This window comes from Eupeodes corollae, chromosome 2 (genome assembly GCF_945859685.1).
Source record: "Eupeodes corollae chromosome 2, idEupCoro1.1, whole genome shotgun sequence".
Lineage (NCBI taxonomy): Eukaryota > Metazoa > Arthropoda > Insecta > Diptera > Syrphidae > Eupeodes > Eupeodes corollae.
In genome coordinates, this window is record NC_079148.1 from 93092914 (window position 1) to 93120855 (window position 27942).

General features: G+C 33.9%; 1 protein-coding gene across 1 annotated transcript; it reads left to right on the top strand.

Annotated features, from left to right (window-relative positions):
• The first annotated feature begins 4120 nt into the window (after positions 1–4120).
• On the top strand, positions 4121–27403 carry LOC129945774 (aldehyde dehydrogenase, mitochondrial). The gene is made up of 4 exons (XM_056055694.1): positions 4121–4353; positions 25771–25919; positions 25980–26076; positions 26143–27403. The coding sequence occupies exons 1-4, from the start codon at positions 4234–4236 to the stop codon at positions 27334–27336; spliced, it is 1560 nt and encodes a 519-aa protein (XP_055911669.1). The 5' UTR covers positions 4121–4233; the 3' UTR covers positions 27337–27403.
• Positions 27404–27942: the final 539 nt, after the last annotated feature.

Here is a 27942-nt window from a genome sequence, read left to right on the forward strand (position 1 = left end):
TTCTGTGAAATAAAATAAGTTTGAAGCCAATATTTTTAATTTTTGAAAAGCTATAAAGAAAATTTTTACCAAGTTTTAGTATTGTTTTTTTTAGAGTTTAATTTTTTGTACAAAAAAACTGTCAATTTGATTTTTTTCAAAATTTTATCGAATGTTGAAAACAATATTTCTTATAAGATAAAATTAGTTTTTTTTAATTTTTTGTACAAAACTATCAAATTTTACTGAATGTTGAAAACAATATTTCTTCTATGATAAAATTAGTTTGAAGCCAATATCTACAATTTTTGAAAAGATATTTGAGTCGAAAATCAATTTTTACCAACTTTTATACATTTTTTTTAGGTTTTTATTTTTTGTAAGAAAAGTGTCAATTCGATTTATCTCAAAATTTGTCCTAATGTTGAAAATAATATTTCTTATAAGTAAAATTAGTTAGAAGCTATTATAACAAATTTTTGAAAAGATATTTGAGTCGAAAATCAATTTTTACCAACTTTTATGCATTTTTTTAAGTTTTTATTTTTTGTAAAAAAAACCGTCAATTCGATTTTTCTCAACATTTTTCAAAATGTTGAAAACAATATTTCTTATAAGATAAAATAAGCCTAAAGCCTAACTTTTAAGTTTTTGAAAAAATATTTGAATCTATATTGAACTTTTACCAACTTTGAGTAATGTTTTTTTTAGATTTTTATTTTTTTATAAAAAAAACTGTCAATTTGATTTTTCTCAAAATTGTATCAGATGTCAAAACATTATTCTTCGTTGCACTAAATTGTTTTGGAAATGAAATCAAATGTTAGTCGTAAAATTTTGGAGGTGACAAATTTTTTTTTGTCAGTTATTTTGATTTATAAAAAAAAACCGTTAAATAGATGGCGTATGCTGGATGCTCCTTTTTTATTAAAAGGCAACTAATTACTAAATTTTTAAATCCTTAACAATAGTTTGTTCAAAATTTGTAGCCTATGCTTTTATTTTACGGCGAAATCTTTGGAACACCATGAGATTTGTAATTAAAGTAAAACTTCTCTTTTATTTCAAATAATTTAGAGCATATATGGCACATACTGAAGTTTTTTTGTTTATTGATAAAATTAAAATTTGGTTGAAATCTTTTGAAGCTTTAATCTATTATTGATATTCAAAAACCCAGTATTTTTCATGAGAAATAAATAAATGTTTATCTTGTTTAAAAGAATAAGTCATGCCATTAACAATGCAAAACTATATCAGAAAAATTGCCACAACGACTACTATTGCTATCATATTCTTTTGATGACATTTTCTATGATTAATCCACATTCCGTAAATTTACGGCTATATGTCAAGGTCAACGGTTTTGGCATATGTCGTCTCATTTTTGTGTGACATTTTGGAATTTTAACAGTTTGAATGCGTTGATGAAGGATGTACAACTACATTTTTAATAATGACGTAGTTTTTACTTATTAAATGTCAAAACATGACAGCTCCGAAAGTTATAGGGATTTAAACAAAATTAAACATCTTATTGGAAAAAAAACTTTAACTGTTGGAATTCAATTATGGTATTGCTTGTTAGCAATGGCCGTGTTGGGTTCGCAATCCAATTGGCTATATATGAGGATATCTTTATGAATTACACAAACCGGATAGGTAGCATCATCTGACAAAATAAAAGTAAAAACGGGTGACAAAAAGAATTAAAGGGATACGAAAAAAGTCTTGAAATGAATCATTATTTTCATGCAAACAAAAGTCGCTAATTAACCTAATAGGTAATTTTCAATTTCATATGCAGTCTTATTTTAAATAATACAATGTACATTTGTTTTCTAAATTTTGTACTACGAAAACAAAGGTCAAACAATCATTAAACAATACCACACCTAAAAGCTAAAAGTGAACATAAGGCTCAAAACTTGTTTTATGATCAAAAAACGAAAAACAAAAAATGATGGGATAAGTCCTAAAAAGAAAAACTAAATTTTATGACTTAAAGGTGTTTCCTCGCCTTAATATTTAAAACATGTTCTATTCGTACTGCGGTAATGGAAAGTCGCCCCGAACATAATATGCCAATTTATGATGACAAATGGATGACAATTTGGATGTCAGAGTGTACGATACAATCTGGGACTAGCTTGAGATTTTTTTTAACAACAGATGATTTGCTCATCAGCTTTATTTTCCTATGCAATTACAAGACAAACCTATCCGGATAGCTTTGGATTGATCGCCGAACGAGACCACTAAGTGCACGTTAAGTATGCATGCAACGTTACCTACTCGCTCGTGTAGCATCTAAGAGGTTATCACTTATATGAACTCAAAGCCACAGTTCAACCTATGAAAACCCAGAAAACAAGTGAATAGTGAACCATAATTCTACATCTGACCCCCAAGCTTGCATTCATCAACCTTAATGTAGCTTCAATATAAAAAAATTCTTTTTTTTCTTTTCGTATCATTTTAAAGTGATCAATCTCCTCTCCTGTATTTTATTTAATTTTGTAAAAAAAGCTTTCAAAAATAAACAATTAAATATCATCCGACTTTAAAAGCTTCACGGCAACATGGTACGAACTATAAAGTTCTTTTTTGCCTTCTCTTTGTCTTTCTTCTTGAATTATGCTGCAGCGTTACCATTTTACTTCAAATGAAGAAGATCTACTTCTTTTTTTTCAAATAAATTTAAAATCTACTTCGTACTTCGCACCATCATCAAAATATTGAAATCTAATTCATTTTTAAGATCTGTGTTTCCACCTAATTCAATTTTAATAAAATTAGACTGAATCTACTCCTTTTTTCTCCTAATCACTCTTGTATGTAGTCTTAAAACTTTCTAGAGAATTAAAAATCGCTTGAGTATTTGCATCCGTTTTATCTAATGTATCTAGTTTAACCATTTTGTCTTTTTTATTTTCGACATATAGGACCTACATGGCAAGTTTTGCGTTCATAAACCAATTCGAATTCGAGATTTTAATCAAACATTACATTACGATGGTAGAGAAGTTGAAAAAAGTGGGTCCCGATGTTGTCGATTTGTCTATATGTCTTTCCTGTTTTTTTTCAAACTAAAAATACCAGTAGTCAACTCCCAATACAAATTTGTACGGTCAAAAATCGATAATTCGAATTGTTTTAAAAACAAACTGATAGATTTTTTTCAAATTCTTGCTACAATTTGTGTTCTTAGTTTGGTTTCTTTTAATTTAAAAAAGTATTGCTCCTGAAGGGTACCTCAGTTTTCTCAAGAACTGAACTTTTTTTTCTGCCAAAAAATTCATTATTTTTATTTTTTATTTAAAAACAAATATTATTTTTTTCGAAATTTGATACCCTGAAAATGGCTCATCATTTTTTACAAAACTGAAATGCAAGACGTCTAATAATAAGTTAAAAACTATATATCAAATATATTTTGAAACTAAAATTTAAAAAAGATTTTCAAATACAAGTTAAACAAAATTAAGGTTTTCTTGAGAAATCAAATGGCATTTACATTAAAAAAAAAAAACTTTTTTTCAGGTACATTTTGATTCTTAAAATACAGGAAATAGTTTTAAACAGACCTTTTGGATATACGAGCGAGTTCATGCGAACCAGTCGTGCATTTTATTTCTTTTCTGTTTGTTACTGTTATTTGTGTTAAGTTCTCTAGTGTTATTTTGGATTTGATTTTTTGTTTTCAATATGAAAAGATAATTTCAAGTCTTCTAAAAAAAGATAAAAGATTTGTTGATGTACTGAAATTGTATAACTATTTCTTGTAGAACTCATCCTTTGCATTCAAAACATCCTTAACTCATTTCATTTGAACAACACGAGCCCAATCTTTACGTTTTCATTGCCGACAATCAAAAATTAATTTAATTAATGCTACACCAACATATTGAATTATATGGTATGAAGGTTTAAACAATTCTAGTTTTTTTTTGTATTTTTATTGAAACAAAGTAAATTATAAATATGTGGAATAATGTGAAAAATTTAATTATTGAAATATACTTCAATTTTTTTCATCTACTTCCACTTTTTTTGAGAAGTGGTAACGCTGTAGCTGCACTAACCACCCGGCGAACGGGAGAAGAAGAGATATCAAAAAAAGAATCGTCGGAATAAATAAATTAAATTGTTTTTTGTTGGAACTTGGTGGAAGAGGTTGTCACTTTTAAGTCTCCCAGTTAGCAGTGCCTGTGCCATATTTGTTTGTTATTTTTAAAGAACTAATTTGGTAAAATGTTGCGACTTTTAAAAACTGCTTGTGTTGGAAAATTGTCGAGAAAAATTGGAGCACAATCGTTCTCCGCTGCTGCCCTTGCAAAACCTAACCAGAATCCAGAAGTTTTGTATACAGGGGTAAGTTAAGCACAAATCTATCTAATATTTTTACATACATAGCTGAGTCTTTAAATCATCTAACAATAAAATGAAGTATTTTTTTTTATACTTATCTACCTATGTAGCTATATATGTACGTCATAAAGATTAAAATTTATTTTTATAGAAAAGTTGATCTATTTATGGAAAACGTGTCGTGTTTTTCTGCAAAGGGAATATACCTATTTTTTTCTATGACCTTGGATTTCCTTTTTTTTACTTATGCCGGTGTTCAATTTGCTTTGTTTTTGTTTAGTATTTTGACAGGTTTTTAGCCTAGTCGTGTTCAGATCACTGACTAGTTTTAAAATGTCTCCACTTGCGTTATGTTACTTGGTGTTTTTGTATATAAATTATTTGAAAAAAGTTATTTCACTTTTCAATAGGTAAAACGTCTATTTTTATAGTTTTTCAGAAAGTGGGTTTTTAACTTGCAAACTTTGTTAAAACAAAAAATAAGAAGGATATGAAAATACAGTTTTCAGTAAAAAAAAGATTTTTGGTTAAATATCTCAACTTGACATAAGAGATATTTGATAAATATTTAACATAAAATCTCTCCGATTTTCTTCCGATTCAACAAGGAGTTCCCCAAGAATCAATTTTATCCCCTCCTTTATTTTCATTATATGTCAATGAAATCGGTTTCATTATAAATGAAGTATCAAAACATTTGTATGCCGATGACATTCAAATTTACAAAAGCTGTCCTTTAGGTTTAATTGAAGACTGCGTTTTCACCCTGAATCAAAATCTAGGAAAGATATCTTACTGGGCGTTGCAATGGGTTGATTCTCAACGCAAGTAAATGCAAATGCGTCGTTATATCAAGAAAAGAATTAGATCTAACATAGTTTCCTTCCATAATTTTAAACGAGAATCCATTAGAATTCGTAAATTCCAGTAAAAATCTGGGTGTAATCTTCAATAGAACATTGACCTGGAATGATCACATCAACCAATTGAACTTATGGAACGCTTAAAACGCTGTGGAGCGCCCAAAACATTACTTCATTTAAAACCAGACTAATGCTAGCAAGGACTGCGATCTCATCAGCAAAAATAAACTAAACATAGCCTTTAATAGTATCATTCGATACATCTGCATTAAGAAGGTACGACCATGTTCAAATTTCCTAGAGATTATACTTATTATGCCTTTAAATGGCTTAATGAAGCTTCGAACATTGATACTCTTTTTTAAAATCTTGAAAACACGTAAACCAGCCTATCTCTTTGAAAAATCAGAATTTCAACATCGAACTGATCGACATCAGTAATTTTGCCACGCTTTTCGTGTTTGACCTCAGAAAGGCAATTTTTCATCGCTGCATGTCGCCTTTGGAACTCACTAACCACTCATCTGCGGGATATACAGTATTGTTCGTAAACTAAGCAACCGATTTTTGAATTGCATTCAAGTTCTAATTACGCCTTTGTATATGATTTTGTGTAGAATGCCCCATTTTTTTGTAATTACTTGATAGCCACCTATAAGCCAACAATAACAAAATTATGCTCTAATCTAAAAATAGAATATTACAAATAGTCAAACGAATATACTCCATAAAAAGCTGTTCGTAATGTAAGTAACTTTTTCCGTCGCTGCTAAGTGCCCTTCAAAATAAGAGGTCTAACGGTATTTTTTCACTTTCTTTTTAACGTTTTTCTATTTTTCAAGTGTAAATCCTTAAATATTTTAGTTGCTTTACGGTCGTCATCTCGTGATCTGGTGTTTTTACGATGCCATATGTACAATATAAACAAGATCTAAAAGAGAAAATTATATTTTTTTTTTTAAATGGTGAGTCGCAAATTTCGATCGCCAAAATATTTAATATTAATAAATCAATAATTTCTCGGCTTATAATAAAATATAAAGCGACTGGGTCGGTAAATAAAATGTATTCAAAAGGTTGACCACGAAAAACTCAATACAGAGAGGACAAACAAATCGTTAGTTTTATAAATAAAAATCCTTTTGTGTAATCAAAAAAATTGTTCAGGATCTTAACTTAACTTAAATACAAGTTCTAGCACAGTAAGGGTACAGTAAAGCATGGCGGAGGTAATGTCATGGTGTGGACTTGTTTTTCTGGAACAGCAGTACGGCTCTTCATGGAGATCGATACAAAAGGGATCGATTTATATAAACACACCTCAAAGCTTGTAAAAGAGTGGTTTACAACAAAGGGGTCCAAGTCATGAAGTGGCCGGCGCAATCGCCAGATTTATACCCAATTGAGATTTTTTTTTTGGAATACTCAAAAGAAAAATCGGCAGTTGTCGATTTAAAAATAAAATTAACTTCTTTTGGGCCTTAAAAAAGAATGGTTTCTATTAGTAAACGGTTAATTGAGTATATGCCAAAACGATGTCGAGAAGTTATAAAAAACAAGGGATATTACACTAAATATTAAAAAGTTGCTTAGATGACGAACAGCTGAATATAGAGTTTTAAGTAAATATTTTTTCCTTAGTACTATTGAAAATTAATTATTTTTATTTTCGTTATAAACCTTACTCATAATAAAAAAATTAAGTTTAAAAAGTTTGTAAACAAAACTATCATGAGACTTTGAATTTATACCACGAAACGGTTGCTTAGTTTACGAATAATACTGTAAGCGATATGGACATTTTCCAAAAAAGTATTAAAATCTTCTTTTCTAACCAAAGCAACTAACTTAACTTAGCTTATCACCTCTTCTTAACTCTTACTATCTTTTTCTCCTTTTTTTCTTCTTCTTATTCTATTATTTCTTTGTTTTCAAGTAAAATAACATTTTATCGATAAATTTAGTTTTTTCTTTTTCTTTAATTGAATTTTATATTATTTGCTTTTGTATTTTGAATTGTTAAGTTAAGTCATAGGTTCTCACAAATTTATAAGATATCTGTTATCTTACTGTGTAAGCTTTATAAATAAATAAACTAAACTAAAAGGAAACTAAGATATTTTCCAAAATTATTATTTATGTCTATTATCTGATAAATAAAAAAATTGATACATAAGTTGTTTAACCTTTTGCAATATCCTACGAATTAAACTTTTTTACAAAAGATCGTAACTTTCTTGTTTTAAAAGATTTATCAACAAGTGTAGAAAATAGAAAAATTGTTTGTAGCGAGAAAATATAAAAAAGCATAAACAGTTTCAAAATTTTCAGTGGACTTAAGAGCCTTTATCTTTTGAGTACAGAGTTAAGGCTAAAGTTTCCTTTAGTGAAGCAAGAAATTTCATACACGGTTTGTTCTATTTGATAGATAAGCAAAAAATATGTATTTTTCATTTTATTTCTATTTTTAAAAAAGTAATTAGTTTCATTCTTCACATCATAAAACACAAAATTGATTTCCTTTGACATTTCCTTACATTTTTTGTGACATAGATGCATTTATAGGATTTTATTAAAAAAAAATGTAAATTGTTTCTTAGAAGTTGTTTATTCATTTTATGAACATTTCAAGACTTTTCTTTTGTTTTGTTTGACTAAAAGGTACTTTTGTTAAGGAAAGAAACACGTTTTTTTCTGTTACATGAATAAAACAATAAAATTAAATTTTTCTATTACATCAGGTTTTAAAATATAACTTTTCAAAATTTTCAATTTACGTCATCATTAGTGAGACTCATGTTCTCATATCTTAGTTCTAGACACCAAGCAGTAGTTGCTAACACCCAAACTTCAAGTTTTCTTCCGCTAACACGAAGTGTTCCCCAAGGGTTTATTTTGGGCCCATTACTTTTTACCATGTATGTTAATGAGCTCCCGTTTCTAAGCTTTAACTCATCCATACATTATGTATGACGATGATGTACAGCTTAGGTACAGTTGTCCACTGGGGTTAGTTGAAAATAGTATTTATGAGATAAACGAAGATCTTAATAAGATTTTGGTCTGGTCTCGATCAAATGGACTTTGTTTAAATCCTACTAAGTCAAAATGCTTAGTCATTTCAAAAGACCCTACAGACATATCTTGGTTTTCTCCAATATTACTCAATGATAACCCTATTCAGTTTGTTGACTCAGCCAAGAATCTTGGAGTAGTATTCAATAAGACACTCACTTGGACAAATCATATCTAACTTATCATAGGTAGAGTTTACGAAGCCTTACGTATGTTATGGGCCACCCAATGAATCACTCCAATAAAAACAAAAATGATACTTGCTAAGTCGCTGCTTATTCCGCTTTTATTATTTGGGTGTGAACTATTTAGTAATTGCGATTCCAAGCACAAAAGAAATCTTAATGTTGTCCATAATAGTGTAACAAGATATATTTTTGAACTACAGAAATATGTTCACATTTCCTCATATGCAAGATCAATATATGGTTTTTCTCTTAATAACCTTTTCTCGTTTAGGACCTTAATGATGCTCCACAATGTCATGCAAACATGGCAACCGCCGTACCTTTACAACAGAATCCTTTTTCCGCGCTCTAATCGAAGCAGCGATCTGATACCAATACGCCACTCCGTTGTGGAATTTCCTACCTTAAACTATAAGGATGATTGTCTGCACTACTCGGTTTAGAATTAGACTTAGACAGTATTTTGAGTCATTGCGATGATTTTAACATTTGTTTTTTTTTTTTTGTATACTTTAACTCTTTCAGTCACGATTGTATTCTAAGAATATTTTGTCATTTCTGTTTTACTTTTATAATTAAAATCGACTAAAACATAGCAGAAAATATTTAAAAAAAAAAATCTGATTGCTTAGGTTTTCGAGAAATGAGGTGGTTAGCAACACTAACCACCATGACTATTGACGAAGAGGAAACTATGATGGATTGTTTATACTTTTTATTATTAATTAATATTTCTTTCACGAAATGAAATTATAAGCTTATAACTACTTGGTATGAAAATCTGCAAAATAGGTTTTTCCCTTGCGGATGGAAAGGGGAACTTTGCACGTATTGCACTGCCATATTGTCCTCACTGCATTTGCTTTTGTGCTACATTTGCAGCATCTTCTCGAAGTACTTCTTTCTGGTTGATGTTGACTGCATTCTAGACGAATTTCCTCTGCGACTGTAGGCTTGTGGCGTTTGATAAATGAAACTTCGTTTTCTGTGTTCTAAGCCAGGCCTTTGCTTCTGTCTGACATATTCCGGCCCAGAAGACACTGGTATATGCACCGTCTGAAGCGTTTCAGAGTTAATGGGTTTAGGTCCGTGCGAGAAGAAGTCTGCAGTTCCTTATAAATTAAACAGGCATTGACCACACAACAATCAAGGAAATGAAAAAAAAATCCTGTGCCACCACTTGTGTGATTTTCTATCAACAGCATAACTTCCTTTGAGCTGGTGAAATTTAGCTGGTCTTTAACTGCTTCTGGACAGGAAACCCCGTTATAGGTACCAACGCGCTCTCTGCGGTTAACTTTACCAACGTTCTTAGGATCATGATAGTTTGACAACATGAATACTGATCTCTTGTCTTTCCATTTCAACAAACTAACTTTTGTCTCACTTATGCGGTAATCGTGTTCGCCTCTGCGTAAATGCATGTTTTCGTTTAGCTTCGGCAAGAACTTTCTATTTGAATTCACCGTACCACAGGCAAACATTTTGTCTTCTTGTAATCTAACTTGTAAGGATAACTGTTGAAATAATTGTCAAAATAGACTATGATTTTTTCCTTTCAAATTTTCACAAAATTTCGTTACAACTTTACCGCCTAAGTCAGTTTCAATATTAGTTCCCTGCTTGCAAGTATAAAAATCGAAATCACGGCAGTAACCTGACTCTGCACACATCATCCATACCTTGTACCCTCGTTTTGTCGGTTTTTTTGGAATGTATTGCTTCAAAAAGTTCCTTCCCTTGAACTTTATCATACTCTCATCAATAGCAATTCTTTCTGATGGCTTGTAATTGTTTCGAAAATTAGTTCGTAAAATGTCCAGTAGAGGTCTAATTTTATACAGTTTGTCGAAATTTGGGCAGTTTCTGTCAGGCATTACGCTACTGTCACTCACGTGCAAATAATTCAGAAGCCAACTGAATCTATTTAAGCTCATAAACTTCGAGACATAGCTGTCATGAAAATCAGGTGCTGAAGTCCAGTAATCCTTGTAGCTTGGCATTTTTTTATACCCATCTCCAAGTTCAACGCAATGAAAACCTCAAGCTCTTCAGTTTTAGTGGGTGTATAAGGTTTTCCAGATTGAGTTGCGTAAAGGTTAGTTTGAAAACATAAAATGTTTTGTAAATGTTCTGTCCAAAATAGCCGAAATAGTGAAAGAGGGGCAACATTCTACATGCCCAGAATTTCATCTGATATTCCCACACTTTCCGAAAACTCACTAGGATCCTGGTCACTACAAAAACTGTCGTTTCCTGAAGGAATATCTTCCAACAAATATTCGAATGTTTCTCTTCCTTGTAGCCGGCGGCGCGACATACTGTAAAAAATCAAAAACAGCAATTATATTTACATGTATAAATTTCATTTGGACTGTGACCACAAACACACAACATTCATGGTGGTTAGTTTAGTAACCACCATATTTTCTCCATCAGTACACAGTGAAAATACAAAAGTAACATTTTTTCTATGTAAACACGTATAAAATATATTTATGAGAAAACATTGAGTATAAAAAAAATCTAACTTTTCCAATTCACAATTTTCTTATCGAACACGCGTATAAAATCACTTTATCACAAAATTGAACCGAACGCAAAATAACAGTTATGCATTCAATTTACCGCAAATCTGTCGAATCCTGTCAAACATGGTTCGAAAATTCATCACACTTTAAAAAATTGTAGCTAGAAGCTGTAAAACTCAAAATAAAAATTCCGAAAGAGGTGGTTAGTGACACTAACCACCCAGACTGAAAGGTGTTTTATAAGGTATTATAATAAAGTCCATAGATCATATTTTTTTCATTAATTAAATAGTATAAAGTAGTTTTGTTTATATTAGTGTTTTTCAATGTAAACCAATTGTAAAACTGAAGCTTGTACTACCTTAAAAGATATTGTATATTACTGTGCAAGACTAAATAATATGTGATAAATACAAATAAATACAAATACCAACAAAAAATGTGTTTGTTTTTATACTACGTAGATATGATAGGATATCTGATTTTGCCTCGCGCTTACTAGACATGCCCTTCGAAAAATATATTGAACTTCGTAGAATTTGCTTTTCGACATACTTATCGTACACTAACCACAATATTGGTTTGACAGTATGAAGGGCGACCTTAAACAGATCTCATCAGCTAATTATTCCCTCCTTACTCATATTTACTATCGGAACGTCGATTTTTTGTAAATTGGGTTAAGCTTTGGAACACTTTACCTCGTACTATAAAACAAAATCTGAACGCAAGCATAAAAAGATTGCTTGGATCTCATTTTTAATAGCCATAGAATTTTTGTATCTTATGATAGTTTTGATAATTAAACTCATTTTTTTGTATCATTATCTTCGCTCAGCTTTTTTTGTAAAATAAGCTTACAGCTACTTTATAAGAATTCTTAATCTTACTGTGTTAAGCAATTACGATATATAAATAAAATAAAAAATTAACTGAAGCACAAAATATTCCTTAACAATAAATAGTATGATGATTTTGCAATGTATACCTGTTTTCCTGATATAATTAAAAGCATTATAATATATTACTTAGCTTCAAACCTTGAAATCAATGCTTTTATAGTTTTAAAAAATACGTTTCGAACTTAATTTTTACCGCTAATTGCGAAATCGAACGTCGATTTTAACTATATGTTAAATTTTAAAAATTATAAAATTCTTTTTATATTTTTTAATATATTTCAAAAACTTGATATAGTAGAATTATTTAGACGACTGATTCGTTACAAGAAAAAAAACTTAATTTCAACTTTTTTGACTTTTTCTGTTGAAAATCATTTTAGCACAAATGGTTTAGCGTTTTTTTAAAGATTATTTTGAGATACGTGAAATTTGGCAGCTTATGAATATTTTTCCTATATTTTATAAAATAGCATAAATATTTAAACTGAATATCAAAGAAAGGGATTATAAATTTGTGAAACCATCCTGAATTAGATCAAAAGTTACTTCATGAATGTATGTAGATAGCTTCAAAAAGTTTTATTTAAATTTTTGAAAGTAATCTGTCAAAAAAGTTGGACCATCTTCAGAAGCTGAATAAAATAAAATATCCCAGAATCTTAATGCTTCTACTCAACCTCTACCCTTAACTGTCTTCTATGTGTTTTTAGGACCGAAATAAAAGTTCTTTGACCGTCTTATATTTTTTCTGCATCATATCACTAAACGAAATTATCTTTATTTTTGTATAAATAACATATTTTTTTTAGATTACTACAATTTGAACGTTTGAGGTGTTTGATTGCAATAGTTAACCCATGATTCCATAATTGTTCCACTTGAAAAAACTGCCTTGATTTAAATTTAAAAAAGTATTTGAAGCAAAAAATGGCTTTTTCTTCTGGAGTCGCACTAGCAGTTTATTAAAAAGCTGCATTTCTTTCGTTTTCGAGTTTGGACTTTAAATGAGAGACTGGACATTTTATTTTATTTATCACTTTAACACCTATGGTATTTTGTCTATTATCTCTCCATCTGCTCTTAAGTTTTTTTATCAAGTAACATTCAAAACTAGTGAAATTTAGCCAACATCCCAAATGTATATTTAAATATTTGGTTGGAATCAGAAGAATCTTATATTTTTCTAGGCAAGATTTGCGTGTTTTTCGACAAGTGTCCAAAAGTTAAAAGAAAACAAATTATATCTACAAATTGTAGTACAATTTTTAATTAAGTGTTTTACTTAATTAAATTGTAAATCCTTTAAGAAAGAAAGCATTAATTTCTATTATTTTTGCCATCACTTTACATATCTATGTATCTATACTTACATTCATATACCAGTATGAAGTAAACTAATATCAATATAAAGTCTATTAAACAACTACTCTCTAAATTCCATTAGACTTACTTAAACCCATATTTACCTTGTAGTTATTTCAAGATAAGTTTTAAAAAAAACAAACATTTTTACACAGATAAAGATGAAGAGAAAAATGAGAAAAAATCATGATACATGATCCCTTTTCAGTTTCGTTAATTTAATCTTTATTAACTTCTTTTATTTACCTACACACAAATATACACATGTATGTTGTTATTATACCTATCTGCTTTCATTTATTTTTAATATCGAAGCCAACTCAGTGTTGCGTAGTCTTAAATGATAAGAGAAAACTTGAGATTTAATTTTGCATTATTTTAGCAAAAGGCAATAACATTATGGGAAATGACATTCAATTTTTAAATGCGATAAGCTAATCTAAATTAATAAAATAACAAAATATTAATAAACACAGTGCTTTATATGCACGCTGAGTTGTTATGGTTAAGTTGAGTTTGAAGTTGATGTAGAAAAGTGAAAATAAATAACAAGTTCCTACAAACAGAAATAAGCTACGGAATACTTAAAAGTAGGTGCATGCACTTCAAATTGAATATTTATGTTAGCACTAAATTATTTTTCCAATTGTAGTGGTTATTGATTTTATTTTATTTATTATTTTAAGATGAAAGTAATTAAATATCGCTCCAAGTTACATGAGGGATGCGTCAGAAGAGATAAATTCCATTTCTATAATTTAATCATAGGTACATAAATAATATAGATGCTATATTGAAATAAATAAATGTTTATTTCATCAAGAAAATTATTTTGCAAAGAAAAAAACAAATTGAAAACTGGTGAAAATTACTACCGATAACTGTGATGTTGAAGTGCTTTTGATAACAATGTTTCTACTTAGCAAAGAGTTCGGGGAATATCTAGACATTATTGAGTGCATCAAGTAAATTGATTAGCTCCTTGTTTTATTCAATCATTTAAGGTTTAAAAAAAAAACATGACTACTTGGGTAGGTAATGACATTTCATGTACCCCAAATGTATTTAAAGAAAAAATATACTCGAAGTCAATAACACTCATTCGATAAGAGAATTTTGAACTGTTCATGTTTCTTTTAAACTGAAGAGATACTTTTTCCAAATTACTGTGTTAATTATAATATTTCTTAAATATTACTTTAAGTAGAGTAACTTTCAAATGGTAGACATGTGCATTCAAGAGGACAGAAGCGTCCACAGGTTTTTCTCAAAACCCACCTCTGTCTATCAACTCCTACTCTCACCTCCCCGCGGTGAACATCGGGTGCCTAGTACCTCAACTGGAGATTGGGTTCCAACCCCAGTGGAAAGTTGTTGGGGGCAACAAACGAGAGAGGGGGGGAAAGGTGTTTCCACTAAGGCACCTTTCCTTATCCAGGCGGCAGCGGACGAATTCTCGAGATAGAATCAACGGTGGTGTCTACAGTTCCAGTAAGGTTGAACTACTTACTGAACACCTTATAGGGCTTCTTCGACATATTCGGAGCCCAGGCCTGTAAGGAGCGGTTTATCCGGCTCCCCTTCCTTATATATATATAAGGATCTGGCCCTCCAGGTTGGGGGTTGTGCCGTCGGGGTGACTTCCTGGCCACGTAAAAATACCTTAAGTTTCGAAGCACCAACAAGCCTCGGATACGGACGGATTCACTTTTGACAACCCACGCAAACGAAATAAGGACAACGAACTTCGGATATGTACGTGGAATGTTAGGTCCCTTAACAGACCACGTGCAGCCGAACAATTAGCGGAAGCCCTAAACTACTGCAAGGCAGATATTACAGCCATCCAAGAAGTGCAATGGGATGGAGCGGGCAAACGCAAACTAAAAGACTGCGATATCTACTACGGTGACTGCTACCGAAAACAAAGACAGCGTCTATTTGGGTGTGGATTTGTTGTTGGAACTAGGCTCAGGCAAAAAGTCTTGAGTTTCAACAGTGTGAGCGAGCGCATCACGACAATCCGCATCAAGGCTAAATTCGCCAACATAAGCCTAATATGCGCGCATGCCCCAACAGAGGAGAAAGATGAAGACACCAAAGACATATTCTTCTAGCTCTTGGACAAGACATATGAGCAGTGCCCTGGCTAGGACATTAAAATTGTCTTAGGAGATTTTAATACCAAGCTAGGAAGAGAAGACATCTTTGGTGGGATAATCGGGAGATACAGCCTGCACGACACTACCTCCGACAACGGATTCAGGCTGGTCGATTTCGCTGCGGGGCGAGACGTTCTGGTAGCTAGTACGCAGTTCACGCATCTCAATATCCACAAGGGGACATGGAAATCTCCTGATCAATCAACCGTCAACCAGATTGACCACATTGCGATCGACGCACGACACTTCTCCAGTATCCAGGATATCCGAACATTCCGAGAGGCCAACATTGACTCGGACCACTACCTCGTTGTAGCCAAGGTACGGCTACGGATATCCCGATCCAAGCCAAAACAAGGAAGTACTGTGAGAAGATTCGACGTTAGACGGCTACAATCGCAAGAGACTGCCATGTCGTTTTCCGATCGAGTCTCTAATAACCTCTTAAGGAGTCCTATGCTTCCTGCATTAAGCATTGAAAACCAGTGGCAACATTGCCTTGCAGCCATCAGAGATGCCGTCTCTGAAGTGCTAGGTTTCACACGGCCACCACAGCGAAACCCCTGGTTTGACGACGAATGCCGGCAAGCGCACGCAGCGAAACAAGAGGCATACAAAACGTCGCTGCACAAAAGGACTAGATCTGCTCGCGAGCTCTACGAGCAGAAGAGGAGAGAGGAACACCGGCTTCTTAGATGGAAAAAAAGAGAGCATGAGAAGCGCGCGATCGAGGAGATAGAGGGATGTCACAACAGGAATGAGGTTCGTAAATTTTACCAAAAGGTAAAAAAAACCTCCCAAAGGTACCAGCCACGAACTGAAGCCTGTAAAGACTATCAGGGGAACATCGTAGTAGAACCACAGTCGATGCTGAGAATATGGAAAGATCACTTCTCCAAATTATATAACGGCGATGAAGAACCGAATTCCGCTGTAAGGGAGATAGAACCACTCAACCTCGGCGACGCAGATCAACAATTCCGCCTACCCGACCTTGACGAAGTGAAGATAGCTATATCTAAACTTAAATCAAACAAAGCAGCTGGAGCTGACGGCATCGCTGCCGAACAATTCAAAGCAGCAGGTGATGACTTGGTACGGAGCATGCACCAACTCATCTGCAAAATATGGTCAGAAGAAAGCATGCCCGATGAGTGGAATCTCAGCATAGTGCCCGATACATAAGAAAGAAGACCCTCTAAACTGCGCCAACTACAGAGGCATCAGTCTTCTTAACATTGCGTATAAGATCCTCTCTGCCGTATTATGTGAACGTCTGAAGCCATTCGTTAACAACCTGATTGGTCCTTATCAGTGTGGCTTCAGACCAGGAAAGTCCACTATCGACCAAATATTCACACTACGGCAGATCTTGAAAAAACCCAGGAGCTTCAAATCGATACCCACCATCTCTTTATCGATTTTAAGGCCGCGTATGGCAGCATCTATAGCCCTATAGGGAAGAGCTCTACCGAGCAATGTCTAGTTTTGGCATCCCTGTCAAACTTATCTGTTTGTGCAGAATGACGATGGAGAATGCACGCTGCTCTATCAAGGTCGGAAAAGATCTTACCGATGCATTTGATGTCAAAAAAGGTTTTAGACAGGGCGATGCACTGTCATGCGACTTCTTCAACATCGTTCTGGAAAGAATTGTGCAAAACTCAACCGTCAGCACTAGAGGCACAATCTTCCAAAGGTCCATGGAAAGATCACTTCTCCAAATTATATAACGGCGATGAAGAACCGAATTCCGCTGTAAGGGAGATAGAACCACTCAACCTCGGCGACGCAGATCAACAATTCCGCCTACCCGACCTTGACGAAGTGAAGATAGCTATATCTAAACTTAAGTCAAACAAAGCTGTTGGAGCTGACGGCATCGCTGCCGAACTATTCAAAGCAGCAGGCGATGACTTGGTACGGAGCATGCACCAACTCATCTACAAAATATGGTCAGAAGAAAGCATGCCCGATGAGTGGAATCTCAGCATAGTGCCCGATACATAAGAAAGAAGACCCTCTAAACTGCGCCAACTACAGAGGCATCAGTCTTCTTAACATTGCGTATAAGATCCTCTCTGCCGTATTATGTGAACGTCTGAAGCCATTCGTTAACAACCTGATTGGTCCTTATCAGTGTGGCTTCAGACCAGGAAAGTCCACTATCGACCAAATATTCACACTACGGCAGATCTTGAAAAAACCCAGGAGCTTCAAATCGATACCCACCATCTCTTTATCGATTTTAAGGCCGCGTATGGCAGCATCTATAGGGAAGAGCTCTACCGAGCAATGTCTAGTTTTGGCATCCCTGTCAAACTTATCTGTTTGTGCAGAATGACGATGGAGAATGCACGCTGCTCTATCAAGGTCGGAAAAGATCTTACCGATGCATTTGATGTCAAAAAAGGTTTTAGACAGGGCGATGCACTGTCATGCGACTTCTTCAACATCGTTCTGGAAAGAATTGTGCAAAACTCAACCGTCAGCACTAGAGGCACAATCTTCCAAAGGTCCATCCAATTACTCGGATACGCAGATGATATTGACATAATTGGAAGATCAAAGCGTGATGTCAGTGGAGCGTTTTTGAGCACTGCGACGGAAGAAAAGAAGATGGGTTTAGTGGTCAATGAGGGCAAGACCAAGTATATGCTGTCATCAAAAAAGGACACTGAACGATGACGTCTTGGACAAAACGTCACCATGGACAGCTATAACTTTGAGGTAGTTAAGGACTTTGTCTACCTAGGCACCGCTATTAATGCAGACAACGACACCAGCGCTGAAATCAAACGAAGAATAACTCTTGCAAATCGCTGCTTCTTTGGACTTAGAAGGCAATTGAGAAGTAAAGTCCTCTCTCGAGCATCTAAAATCACCATCTATAAGACACTCATCATCCCGGTTCTCATTTAAGGCGCTGAGGCCTGGACCATGTCAAAGAAAGATGAGAGCGTCTTAGGATGCTTCGAGAGAAAAATTCTTCGGGTGATTTTTGGTCCCGTACGCATAGATGGACAATGGGCGAGAAGATATAACGACGAACTGTACGGGCTGTACAGCGACACTGACCTAGTTAGAAGAATTAAAGTCCAACGGCTTAGATGGCTAGGTCATGTAGAGCGGATGGACATCAACGCTCCAGCCCGGAAGGTCTTCGAATCCAATCCCGAGGGACGGCGCAGTAGAGGAAGACCGCGACTCAGGTGGCGTACGCAGGTGGGAGAAGACCTCAACCAACTTGGCGTGCGAAACTGGAGACAGCTAGCTAGCGACCGAGCTGGCTGGAGACGCTTGTTGGTTGAGGCCCAGGTCCGCCCCGGACTGTAGCGCCACCTTAAGTAAGTAAGTAATTAAGATTAACTTTTTTTCTGGCGTTTCTTCTTTGTCCCCAAAGTTTAGTTTTGATGTTTGTGACGAAGAAAAATTCGTTTGGTATAAAATTTGAACTGTACGGTAGATGACGCATCAATTCAGTAATTCAGTTTTTTTTAACTGACTTTTGTGATTCAGTGCTTTTAACGTTTTAATAATGAAGAATGACTCGTTTTCTCCAATTTCACCAAATACTTTCGAATTAGTATTATATAGGCCAAATATCCGGCGATAACAAAAAAATAGGCGACTGTTGTTTTCAAATTAATTAAGCTCTGTGCAAATATTGTGCACGACCACCACCGCGTTTCCTTGACCAATTGACAAATTTTTGTTTTAGTTTTAAATTATATGTATTTTAGACATCTTCACAAACTTCGTCGCTGATGTAAGGCCGTCGATTATTGAATTCTTTATTGGAGGATCTAAATATCTAACTAGTACTTCAAGTTGAACCATCAACATTGAATATAGATTCAATGCCTTGATAATCGACGTTGTAAAAAAATACTTCATAAATATAAACTTTGCTTATTTTTTGCTTCCCATAGGAAGTTTTTGTAATGGGTCCGATTTGTCGAATTGAAAATTTTGACATTTCTCGACGTTTTAAGGTCTCTAGAGTTGAAATACATTTTTTTTTAGAAAGATGTCTGTGTGTGCGTGTGTCCGTACGTTCGTGAGGTTTTTTTCGTCGTGCATAACTCAAGAACCAGCAGAGATACCGACTTAAAATAAATATTCTTATACAAATAATAGTTCAGAAAGGGCTCTCAAGAAAATTGCGTGGGTGTTTTTTTTTACTATAACAGTTTAAAAAAAAGGTGATCATTTTAGCTAACCATACATTTCTCACGAACCAATGACGCTAGAGACTTGAATTAAATTTTATGTTATATATTGTAACGTGATACCGAACCAGTATATTTTTGGGAAAAAAAATCTGATTAACGTTTTTTTATAAATCAAAAAAACTCCTAGAAAATTTTACGAATACAAAATGATTTCATCTCCAAAATAATTTTGTTGAACGAAAAATAAGGTTTTTAACATCTAGTGTGGAATCGGCAGGGTCGGATTTAGGGAAGGTCAAAAAGGGGGTCCCCCCAATATAGACTTCGGAAATTTTTTTTTTTAAATTCCAACTAATAAACACTAGTAAACATCTTTTCCCTTGATATGTATATTATTTTATTCTTTTACCTTTACCTACAGCCTACAGTACTTTGTACATAAAGGATTATTTAATTATATTAATCTTAAATAACAGAAATTATTGATCTAGATTTGTTCCGTTCAATCAGGCAATCAGTGGAATATCAACATCTCAAATGGCCCTAATAAGAAGCACTTCTAATTCACTACCCATCTTGAGGGAGTACCCCAATGAGTTAATGGCTGAGTGGAGTGATACTTTCCCGCAGCCTTGGAGGTTGGGTATTCGATTCCGATTCCAATTTTTTTTCTTATATATACATACACATACATATGTACATATAAATTAATCGCTGTATATGAAGAATCGGTGTTCTTCAATTCGTGGAAAAATCAATTATTATTGACTAATTGGTAATTTGTCCATCGGCTGTTCAATTCTTTGATTTCGTGCAGAATTTGTACACGTTTTTCACAGCCAGTACAGAGTGGCATTCTGATCTGAGAAAAAAAAAAACGTCAGTTTTTAGGCTTGAAAAAGCTCAGCGACACTCGTTGGTCTTGTCGAGCGGAAGCTACGAAAGCCTTAGTCAAATTCTATTCGGGAAAGAAGCTCTAACCTTCTACATAAAATGAGTGGTCTGGAAACCGTTTTGTTTGTAACTTTTTTGAACGATATCTTGGAGCGATTCAACGCTACAAACAAGCAAGACCCGAAAGTGATTCTTGAATCGGCAATGCGTGCACTAGAAGCATTGAAATCATTCGTGGAATTCAAACGAAATGATTTTGATGAATATGTACAATCAAGCAACAGCACCAGAACGAGAAATGTCAGGTTGAAACCGCTCGATTACGGGAAAGCACAAGGCGCAAATCTGTCACCCTAGGAAGAATACAAAGTAACCGCCTTCATCCCAGTGAATGGCCTGGCCAGCTATCCGTTTCTCTAACTGAAAGATTGCATGTCTATGAAGCTGTACGTTCGAGATTTGGATTCCTAAATCACATCGAAAAGATGGAAGCTGAAAATTTGCACGCTACAACAGAGGCATTGGTGAAAGTGTATCCGGATGATTTAGAGCCTAGTCTAGGTAATGAGTTGGTTCAATTTGTGTCTTTGATTGGAACTGTTTTATTACCAAATTCTCGAAAATCAAAATTTAAGAGCTACATTCCCAAACCTCGAAATTGCATTGAGAATGTGTTTGGTTTTGATGGTAACAAATCGCACTGCAGAGCGCTCATTTTCAAAAATGAAAATTATAAAAATTAGGCTTCGAACCACCACGGAAAAAACCGTCTATCGAAGCTTTCTCTTTTGAGTATTGAAAACGATGTACTCCGAGAACTGGATTTCAACGAAATCATCAACGATTTTTCGGCGAAAAGAGTTCAAAAGGTTCCGTTCGTTAACCCAAAAATTTAATTTTAGATAATTCTTTTTTCTGTTTATATTAAAATGTGTTTGTTTAATACTGAAGAAATCTACTTGGTTGCACAATAAATTATTTATTGAAAAACTCGAGTGAAAAAAATGGTTTACTTTATTTTGAAAATAATTTGGGCGAGGGGGCCTCCGCTTCTTCTCTGGACCTCTGGATCTCTAAATCCGGCTCTGGGAATCGGCTAAGGTGATTGTTGATAAATGACAATCATAATGATCGAATCTGTTCTACGTAAGATGATAGTCAAATTGATACCTAAAAAGTTGTCACAAAAAATGTGATAGTCAATTTCAAACAAATATTTTTATTCCGAATAGAGCTACCAGACGTTTACACAAACGACTGGACAATTTTCTAGTTCACTTTGTTTCTTTAAAAAAAATTCCTGTGAACGACAAAGCTTACGACATTCGAAAAAAGCAAGAAAATAAGAATTTTATTCTATTTATTTCACAGACAATTTGACACTTTTATTTGATATTTTTATGAGAATCAATTTAAAATTTTACCAAGGCAACAACGAATTTTGACAATTTGAATCTGAAATTGTTTAATCGTCTTACACAGAAGGAATGAAAATGATAGTCAATTTGGCAATTAAAAAAAATAATAGTCAAGTATCGCCTTAGCCGATTTCCCCCCTGGTAAAATTTTCAAAAAAATCAAATTGACAGTTTTTTTTATAAAAAATAAAAATCCAAAAAAACATTACCCAAAGTTGGTAAAAATTGAATTTCGACTAAATATTTTTTAAAAAAATTGAGATTATCGCTTCAAACTAATTTTATCTTATAAGAAGTATGGTTTGAAACATTCGATAAAATTTTGAATAAAATCTAATTGACAGTTTTTTAACAAGAAATAAAAACCTAAAAAAAAAAACATTACTAAAACTTGGTAAAAATGTACTTTCGACTGAAATATCTTTCAAAATTTTAAAAATATTAGCTTTAAACTTATTTTATTTCACACAAAGTATTGTTTTTAACATTCAGTAATTTTTTTTATAAAAATCTTACAATTTGTTCATACAAAATTAAAATCTACAAAAAATAGTACGCGAAATAGGTAAAAATTTATGTTTGGTTCTCGATATCTCATTGACTTTTTTTTTATAATCTTATTCATCCAATTTGTATTAGTTTATATAAGAAATAAAAGCTTTTAAGAAATGCGCCTAAAATTATTTGTGGTCAGAGAAGGAATTCTCTTTTCAGACATGCCAGTTTGAACGTACAGAGATTAATCTGTACTAATCGCAGCATTGCTACTATTAGTCAGATCAACCTCCACCACTGTTTTGTCGGCGTTTTCCTCGTCTGAGGAGGACCTAAGCAGGTCTTCCTCACTCCGGGTGATGCCTGAGGTGGCGTCTTCAGTCTCCATGTCGGAGTTAGTAAAAATTCGTTAAAGACTAAAAATCTCGTTAACAAAACTAGATTTCGAAATCAAACTATTTTATCATAAGCAAAATGTTGTTGGTTATTTTATTTTTTTTAAGAATAATTTAACTGATAACTTTTTTAACGAAACATTTATTTATTTATTTATTCCATCTATAGAGTACAATCTCTTTAAGACTAACATACTTAATTATAATCTTTATATACAAAAAGAAAAATATAAATACCTACATATATAATCTTAAATAAATAGTAAAATAATTTACAAAATTGAAAGCCTCATAAAAGAATTACATCGCATACATAGTTAAAAAAGCACAAGAACGAGATATGAGATCACTTTTTCCACAGTTAGTGTAATGACGCTGTATTAAAAAAATATTTCTTTCCTTGAGAAGCCTTGAAGGAACATGAATTGTGTAAAAGGCAAGCAGCATAGAACAATCTATATGGTTACATATAACATCTCTGGCTAAAAGAACAAAACACTGTTTCCTTCTGATTTGAAGGGTTTTCAAGCCTAAAAGTAAGCTCCTCTGGTTAAAGGAGGGCACAATATTACCTACCCAGTTCAATTTACTTAGAGCATATCTAGTGAATTTACGCTAAACAGCTTCTATTCTATTAATGCTTACTGCATATACTGGGCACCAAATGCAACTAGCATATTCTAACGATGATCTCACCTATGCAATATAAAGCATTTTTAAAGTGCTTCCTTTGAATTCCTTTGTAAATTCCTTTGAATTTCTCATTAGAAAACCCAGCATTTTATTTGACTTCGAAATAATATAGTCGTAGTGATCATTAAAAGTTAACTTCCTATCGAAAACAACACCTAAATCCTTAAAAACCGAAACCTTATCAAGGCTTGTATTATTAACCTTATATTCAAAGTGAATAGGGTTGTGTGATCTAGTATAAGACATTTGCTTACACTAAGAGATATTGAGATGAAGGCAGTTATTTTCACACCACTGAAAAATACAAATTGAGGTCATCTTGCAAAAGATTGCAATTAAGTGCGTATCCAGCCAGCTCGGTCCCTAGCTAGCTGTCTCCAGTTTCGCACGCCAAGTTGGTTGAGGTACTCTCCCACCTGAGTGCGCCACCTGAGTCGCGATCTTCCTCTACTGCGCCGTCCCTCGGGATTGGATTCGAAGACCTTCCGGGCTGGAGCGTTGATGTCCATCCGCTCTACATGACCTAGTCATCTAAGCCGTTGGACTTTAATTCTGCTAACTAGGTCAGTGTCGCTGTACAGCCCGTACAGTTCGTCGTTCTTCTCCTCCATTCTCCATCTATGCGTACGGGACCAAAAATCACCCGAAGAATTTTTCTCTCGAAGCATCCTAAGACGCTCTCAACTTTCTTTGACAGTGTCCAGGTCTCAGCGCCATAAATGAGAACCGGGATGATGAGTGTCTTATAGATGGTGATTTTACATGCTCGAGAGAGGACTTTACTTCTCAATTGCCAGGGATGTTTGACAGGGATGCCAAAACTAGACATTGCTCGGTAGGGCTCTTCCCTATAGATGCTGTCATACGCGGCTTTAAAATCGATAAAGAGATGGTGGGGATCTGCCGTAGTGTGAATATTTAGTCGATAGTGGACTTTCCTGGTCTGAAGCCACACTGATAAGGACCAATCAGGTTGTTGACGAATGGCTTCAGACGTTCACATAATACGGCAGAGACGTATGCACAATTGATACGTTTGTAAATTTTCAAATCGTCAGCACATAGTAAATTTTCAGAAAATTTGACACAGTCGGGAAGGTCGTTTATAAAAAGAACAAACAAAAGTGGTCCGAGATGGCTTGCTTGTGGAACCCCTGAAAAGTTATAAATTCTTTTTGATGTTTTACATTACATTTTCACAAACTGTGTATGATCTGTTAAATATTGATACAACCAATTCAATAATTGAGAATGAAAACCGCGTGTGAAAAAAGAGACAAGTTAGTTGTAGTTGATCGTTTACTCACAAAACCGTGTTGATTCTCTGAAATCCCTTGCTTAATATTTTCATAAATATATTTTTGGCAATGGCTTCAAACATTTTTGGAATAGTTTGAAGCTTTGAAATCGGTCTGTAGTTAAGCACATCCTGCTTTGAGCCTGTTTTATGAATTGGCGTGATGACTGAAGTTTTCCAAGTATCTAAAAACTGACCAAAGCTTTGTTATTGGCTGGTGGTTTATGAAAATGTTTGAATTTGAATTTTCAAATACAAAATTCGACTGAAAAAAAGTCAGCAAACATATCACAAATCTCTGTTTCATCGCATGAAATTTTATTTTCAAACCTCATGTTTAGGGGTAAACCATAAGATTTCCTTTTACCATTTAAAAATGTCCAAAAAGCTTTTAAATCAGATTTGATTTTCATTTTTAGACCCCACATATACTGATGGTTAAACACAATCTTTTGTTAGAATTTCGTATTTTTTCCTTTGGTTTATGAACTGCTCACGGTAAAATGAACTGGATTGATATTTTTTTTTTTAATTTAATGACCTTGTTTTTCAAATGACTTAGTCTTTTAGTAAACCAGACAGGTTCACAGTTCTTGACTATTCTTTTAACTGGCACAAAACCCTTCCCATGAAAACCTACAAACCTTTTAAGCAAGACAAATCGACAGACGGTATGGGAAGTTATCAGTGTGGGTCGCATCCCAGCCTCTTTTTTTGTTCTATGAGGGCAACACTTTCAGCTAATTGCTATCAAATACCAAAACAAATTGAGGATATGAACTATCAAAAATGACAAACTTTTGGAAGGCAATGCATAAAATCACCGAAAACACTTAACTTTACCAAGGCTGATAATTTTAAAAGCAGCCTCCGTATAATACATAAATAGTTTGAATAATTATAACGCAAGATCTAAAACTAAAAGAAAAATATCGACGATATTTCATAATAACATTCTATTTTTTTTAAGATTTTTATCAACAATGAATGGCACAAAAGCAAATCTGGAAAAACATTCCCAACAATCAACCCGGCTACCGAAAAGACAATTGCTGAAATTCAGGAAGGTGGCAAGGAGGATATAGAAATTGCTATAAAAGCTGCACGAAATGCTTTCGAGTAAGTCACATCAGAAGTGAAATAAATATTTTAACTTTATTAATTAAACGTTTTCTTTAGGATGGGTTCGCCTTGGCGGAGAATGGATGCTTCCGAAAGAGGTGAACTTTTATATTGTCTAGCCAGTCTAATGGAAAGAGATCAAGCCTATCTTGCAGTAAGTTTAAATACTTGTGAAAAATTCTTTTGTGGAATTCTTAAAACTATTGTTTTATTTGAATAGAGTTTAGAAACATTAGATAACGGAAAGCCCTACACAATGTCATACAATGTTGATCTGCCAATGTCTATTAAGAACCTTCGTTATTTTGCCGGCTGGGCTGACAAAAACCATGGCAAAACTATTCCAATGGACGGACCATACTTTAATTACACTCGCCATGAACCTGTTGGTGTTTGTGCACAAATCATTCCATGGAATTTCCCCATTCTAATGATGGCATGGAAATTGGGACCTGCTCTAGCCACAGGAAACACAATTATCCTTAAGCCAGCTGAACAGACCAGTTTAACTGCTCTCTACATTGCCCAGTTGGTTAAAGAAGCTGGCTTCCCAGAAGGAGTGGTAAATGTTGTTCCTGGTAAAGGCCCAACAGGTGCCATATTGTCCAATCATCTCGATGTAGACAAAGTAGCTTTCACTGGATCAACTGAAGTCGGTAAATTGATTCAGCAAGCATCAGCTCAATCGAATCTGAAGCGAGTAACACTTGAACTCGGCGGAAAGAGTCCCAACATCATTTTAGCCGACAGTGACATGGATTACGCCGTCGAGACGTCTCACTTCGGTTTATTCTTTAATATGGGTCAATGCTGTTGTGCTGGTTCTAGAACATTTGTAGAAGATAAAATATACGATGAGTTTGTTGAACGAAGTGCTGAACGAGCTAAAAAACGAACTGTTGGTAATCCATTCGATTCAAACATAGAACAGGGTCCTCAAATCGACAACGAGCAGATGACCAAAATTCTCGGACTCATTGATACTGGCAAAAAGCAAGGTGCAAAACTTGTGGCCGGTGGAAATCGTTACAAAGATATGCCTGGTTACTTTGTGGAGCCAACTGTTTTCGCCGATGTTAAGGATGACATGACAATTGCTCGAGAAGAAATCTTTGGACCGGTACAGCAGTTGATTCGTTTTAAGAATCTCGATGAAGTTATTAAGCGTGCTAATGCCTCGGAGTATGGTTTGGCTGCGGCTGTGTTTACGAAGAATATCGATAAAGCAAATTACTTGATACAAGGGCTACGAGCAGGTACTGTCTGGGTCAACACTTACAATGCACTGGCTGCGCAATCTCCATTTGGTGGGTACAAAATGTCAGGGCACGGACGTGAAAACGGTGAATATGCTCTTCAAAATTACACGGAAGTTAAGAGCGTTATAGTCAAAGTAAATGAAAAGAGCTCCTAGTGGTGGCATGATTTAAAAATAAATATAAATTTGTTATTTTAAATAAAGTTTATAATTATACAGAAAATGTTCGGACTTAATTTTTTTTTTAGTTAATTTTGTTTATTTTGGAACACAAAAATCGATTTATAATCGGTGGAAAACGCCGTACGTACTTATACGAAAACGTGTCATTTTGTGTATGGCTTGCATACACCATCATGTTTTTGAATATGACGGTTACAAACGGATAATTTTGTTTTGTAGCAATTTTCAAAGCTTTTGCTACAAAAATTAATAACTCGTTATGACGTTTTAAAGAAACCTTAAATTTAATACTTCTATAGGTCTAAACACCACGTCCTGGAGTTATTTTGTAATCGTGATTTCGAATCCGAACTTCGATTTTAACTATCTGGGTCCTTACTCTGTATTTCGTTTGGAAAATCAAAATTTATGGAATGTTTTGAACTCTCTATTTCGAAAATGGAATAAAATGGTCGCATTCACAAAGCTAGTGGCTACGTATTCAAGGGATTCTGATTGGCTAAATATAACACAAAAGTAGTTGAAATTTCACCTCAGACGTAGTGTAAAAAATTCGACTACAAAAGTTAGTGGAGAATG